Below are 5,582 nucleotides of genomic sequence, written 5' to 3' on the forward strand. Positions count from 1 at the left end.
CAGACACCTATCAGAGATTCTCTCCTTTCTCTCCTGCTCCTCTCACACTCCCTCTGTAATACCAACCTCTGACACCTATCACAGATTCTCTCCTCTCTCTCCTGCTCCTCTTACACTCCCTCTGTAATACCAACCTCAGACACCTATCAGATTCTCTCCTCTCTCTCCTGCTCCTCTCACACTCCCTCTGTAATACCAACATCAGACACCTATCACAGATTCTCTCCTCTCTCTCTTCCTCCTCTCACACTCCCTCTGTAATACCAACCTCAGACACCTATCACAGATTCTCTCCTATCTCTCTTCCTCCTCTCACACTCCCTCTGTAATACCAACCTCAGACACCTATCACAGATGCTCTCCTCTCTCTCTTCCTCCTCTCACACACCCTCTGTAATACCAACCTCAGACACCTATCACAGATTATCTCCACTCTCTCTTCCTCCTCTCACACTCCCTCTGTAATACCAACCTCAGACACCTATCACAGATTCTCTCCTCTCTCTCTTCCTCCTCTCACACTCCCTCTGTAATACCAACCTCAGACACCTATCACAGATTATCTCCTCTCTCTTCCTCCTCTCACACTCCCTCTGTAATAACAACCTCAGACACCTATCACAGATTATCTCCTATCTCTCTTCCTCCTCTCACACTCCCTCTGTAATACCAACCTCAGACACCTATCACAGATTATCTCCTCTCTCTCTTTCTCCTCTCACACACCCTCTGTAATACCAACCTCAGACACCTATCACAGATTATCTCCTCTCTCTCTTCCTCCTCTCACACTCCCTCTGTAATACCAACCTGAGACACCTATCACAGATGCTCTCCTCTCTCTCTTCCTCCTCTCACACTCCCTCTGTAATACCAACCTCAGACACCTATCACAGATTCTCTCCTCTCTCCCCTGCTCCTCTCACACTCCCTCTGTAATACCAACCTCAGGCACCTATCACAGATTATCTCCTCTCTCTCCTGCTCCTCTCACACTCCCTCTGTAATACCAACCTCAGACACCTATCACAGATTATCTCCTCTCTCTCCTGCTCCTCTCACACTCCCTCTGTAATACCAACCTCAGACACCTATCACAGATTATCTCCTCTCTCTCTTCCTCCTCTCACACACCCTCTTTAATACCAACCTCAGACACCTATCACAGATTCTCTCCTCTCTCTCTTCCTCCTCTCACACTCCCTTTTGTAATACCAACATCAGACACCTATCACAGATGCTCTCCTCTCTCTCTTCCTCCTCTCACACTCCCTCTGTAATACCAACCTCAGACACCTATCACAGATTATCTCCCCTCTCTTTTCCTGCTCTCACACACCCTCTCTTCCCTGATCCTCTCCTCTCCAAAGTCCCTCTCCAACCCCTCTCATAATATTCTTCTCTTCCATAACACCTCTGCTCTCTCATTCTCCTTTACATATCCTCAACTCATTTTTGCCTCTCTCAAAAATGAAATACATTAGACTTACATAATCAAGAAATGCACCATAAAAAGACAATGCAATAGCACTTACATGGATTTTTCTGACAAATTTCAAAACTTACTGACATTTGCCAAACCCCTGTATCATGTGGCAGCCATCAACCAATCCCAAAACCATATACTATACACTGTGAACTTTTGTACATGCTTAGTAGTAGCTGGTGCCTCAGAAAGTGTGCATATATAAATACTGAGCAAAAGTAAATTGTAACATCTCTTGAAACTGCATCTAAATCAGTTTATTTTGACTTTAGCGTCTGTTTAATCATCTTTCATACATTTAACCAATTAATCAATCTTCCATACACATGTTGTAAAATTCCTACATACATACATATTTTTCTGTGTGCCTGCAGTTGTATGTTGTGTTTGTGAGCATGTGTGCTTGTATTATATTGGAAATAGTCTAAAATGTGCATAAAGGAAACCTCAAATTATGTCTGATGTTAGCTCGCTGCCTGCCTCCCCTCTCTGAACCCTGCTATGCTTCTAAAATTTGCAGCATTTACTTGGCCATAAATAGGGTACAATATGTTTTAATGTTTGATGATCAATTTTCCCATTGACTGCTTATTGTTTTCATATGTGAAGGTTTGCTAAAACAGAAACAATTACCATAATGCATACATAAACAAGCATTCACCCAGCTTGAATATAGAAAACACCTATTGGAAATATCACTGTCGTTACACAGGAAGTTTAACACATTGCCTACCTGCAGGTAGGAATTAAAAAGTCACATTGAGAATTATACTTTTATACATCTATATTTACTATAAGATACTTACCAAGGGTCCCACAATCACATGCAGAAATGGCTCACAGTTGTGATAATTGCGTCAAGTTATGTTTTTGCATTTTATATTAGACAGTGACATAATGACATATCTATAGGTTGTATTTGATTATTTTTCTCTTAAATATACAGACATGTATGGAGAGATTGCGGACCATATTGCTGATTTGCAATGTAAATATGCAAACAAATAAAATAATACAATGAAATAAATATATATAAAAGGTAATGCCATATATATATTGTGCATTATATCTTTTTAATATGATATTTAAATGTATATTATGTCCCTAATTTTGTTTTACAGAAGATCTATAGAATCTAAACAGTACAATGTATCAAAAGGTACATTATATCACAGGGTATATAAATGTTTATAAATGGAATGTTCCTGTGTTATGCACGGTAATGGATAATATTTATACTGATAACAGCAAACAACATTCTTCATTTAAACCCATGCCTATCAGTTAAATTAAAATGTCACTTTAACAGTACTTACATAAGACTTATTTATGGCTATTACAGAGTAATTTACAATACAGGACCTGGTGATAAGATTCTACCTGGGCTCCATTTCCTGTCCTATTTTGTTCTTCTCAGTGAGTCATCTGCTTTTCTATTACACCATGTACAGTATAAACACAACATCAGTTACTTGCTTTCTTAAGCATCAAGGGGTTAAGTAGTTGCTAGATACAAAGAAAACCAAGGCCATGTTTATCCTTCTGGGAATTCATCTCAGCAATTCACTGCATCCTTTCTTCCTTAATAATAGAAGGATCCGCTGATAGGAGGCAGGGGTTTATTCTGCCTGAGGAAGGGGAGAGGCAACTCTGTTAGACACCAGTCCATCCATCTGACCTGCCAGAAACGTCAAAATCAAATTAAGAGTTCCAAGAGACACACGACACAGGCTCCCTCCCAGCCTAGAGAGAGCAGCTGCCAGCCAGCCTTGCACTAAGAGGAGCTGAGGATGAGAGAGCAGGAATCCCGGAAAGTGTTTCCCTGGGCTGATTCACAAGGACAAACAAGCTCAGTGCATACTTTGGACTTGTTTCTAGTTGCATCCTCAGCATTAAAGCTGAAACATGTCAAGGAGGCATCAAGATTTCCATGGCAACTTAATAACACTGCTGATTTCAACTGAACTCAATTGCTTTCTCATCTTTAAGCTGATTGTACTGGCTATCTTACTAAATGTCAGTGTATGCTGCCCATTTGAATGCTATTGCAGTGTACCGAGTGGCCTGGTGCAGTGCCAGTTTTTACCTCTGCAGGAGATCCCTGGAGAGATCCCTCACTGGGTCCAAAACCTGTCAGTGATTGGCAGTAACATAACCAAATTAAGGAGTGAAGCGTTCAGAAGTAATGGCACTAATCTAACCAATTTAACGACCCTCTTCCTTACCAATGACAACATTCAAACCATAGAAGCATTTGCTTTTAGTGGATTAACCAACCTCAGCATTTTGGACTTGAGTTACAACTTTTTAAACTCTATTGCTGAAGATGCCTTTGTGGGGCAGAATCAGCTTAGCATTTTAAAGATGAACCAAGCACTGTGTGGCACAGCAGGCACACAGCTAATGGATTTCCAATGGATTTCAAACCTGAGAAACCTTAAGCTCTTGGAACTCACTGGCAATATGTTGAACACTTTTCCCAGTATAGTAGTGAGTCTTCATAACTTGCGAGAGCTAAAACTTGGAAATAATTCCATCCCAAACATTAATGCAAAGACAGTCTCAGACTTATTTACGCACAGGACACTTCAGGTGTATTTAAATCCAAACCCTTTAGTCTGTGATTGTAAAATTAAAGAATTTCTTTTCTGGGTTGGGAATAGATCCCAGGTACCAGATAAGAAAAACCTCAAATGTCATTCACCATCCAATTTAAATGGGACATTTGTTACATTACTAATTTCCAAAAACTTAAAATGTAATAATGAGAACCTGGAAACCGCTTCCTATGTCTTTTTTGGTATTGTGCTGGCTTTAATAGGAGTTATATTTCTTATGGTCCTCTACCTGAACAGAAAGGGCATTAAGAGATGGTTGAATAACTTCAGAGAAGCCTGCAGGGACCAAATGGAAGGGTATCATTACCGTTATGAACAGGACTCTGACCCCAGGAGGTGTAATGTTTCCACAGGAATATAGAAGGATGGAGAATTTAACCTGACATAAAGGTTAAACATTCATAGCCTATGACAATAAAATCAGCATGGGACTATCAATGGAGTGGATGGGATATCATCAGTACATTTTATCACACATCTATACTTAGGAAGTGGTAAAATTGACTTAACCCCTTGGCTGCCATAGAGGGCTACAAAACATTGCTTTGTAATGCATTGCAGCCCTTTTTTGGGAGTAAGGGGATTACAAGCAATTAACTTCTTAGTATTTACTGGTGAGTATTAATTGCAACTGGATTTTAATAGGATATAAGCCACCTTCTTCTTCAGTTGGACATATTTGCATGCAAGTAAAATGAGTTTTTATAATAACTAATAATTGAAATAAATATCCATACAAAGAAGTATCCCCAATACCTATATTAGTCATTACTGACAATTTACTGATTTGAAAGATTATAGAAAATCTTAGTGAACCAGCTCCCTAGTTTATGCATTTAAAAGATTTTAATAATTTTCAGCAAAGCAAGGACCTTTAGCATTAAGTGCTTAGCATTGAGGATCTTTGGATAACAATTTTTTAATGTGTTGGGGATATTACAAAAACTGTTTTTTTTATCTCTCTATTTAATATTACTGCATGCAGTTGATTGAACTTTCCCTAGTTTAGATTAAATTAATATATATATGTGTATATATATATATATATATATATATATATATATATATATATATAACATAAACTTTATAAAATTATATATTGCATTGGAAGTATGGACTAAATAAAATACTATGTATTTTCACAGAGGCAAAATGTTATATTTCAGTTTTCTGCAAATCTGTTCTTATATTAATTGAGATATATATATATATATATATATATATATATATATATATATATATATATATATATATATATATATAAAGCCAAAAAAAGAGCAATCCAAAGGTCTTGTACAGTTAATATAGTCACCTTTAATGTTAAATTAAAGGTGACTATATTACCTGTACAAGACCTTTGGAGTGCTCTTCTTCTTGGCTTTATATCTACTATTTAGTAGCACCCAAGGCTGTTGGACCGAGATTCAGGAGTGCACATTGTTTTGGATTTATATATATATATATATATATATATATTG

The 5,582-nt window shown here is 37.9% G+C and overlaps 1 protein-coding gene across 1 annotated transcript; it reads left to right on the forward strand.

The window, feature by feature from the left end:
• Positions 1-3,341: 3,341 nt before the first annotated feature.
• TPBGL (trophoblast glycoprotein like) lies at positions 3,342-4,839 on the forward strand. The gene has a single exon (XM_053705098.1). The coding sequence runs from the start codon at positions 3,392-3,394 to the stop codon at positions 4,463-4,465; it is 1,074 nt and encodes a 357-aa protein (XP_053561073.1). The 5' UTR covers positions 3,342-3,391; the 3' UTR covers positions 4,466-4,839.
• Positions 4,840-5,582: the final 743 nt, after the last annotated feature.

This window comes from Bombina bombina, chromosome 3 (assembly GCF_027579735.1).
Source record: "Bombina bombina isolate aBomBom1 chromosome 3, aBomBom1.pri, whole genome shotgun sequence".
In the NCBI taxonomy this organism is placed as follows: Eukaryota; Metazoa; Chordata; class Amphibia; order Anura; family Bombinatoridae; genus Bombina; species Bombina bombina.

Coding starts and splice junctions, on each gene's coding strand:
- TPBGL (XM_053705098.1), top strand. CDS start 3,392: ATGTCAAGGAGGCATCAAGATTTCCATGGCAACTTAATAACACTGCTG.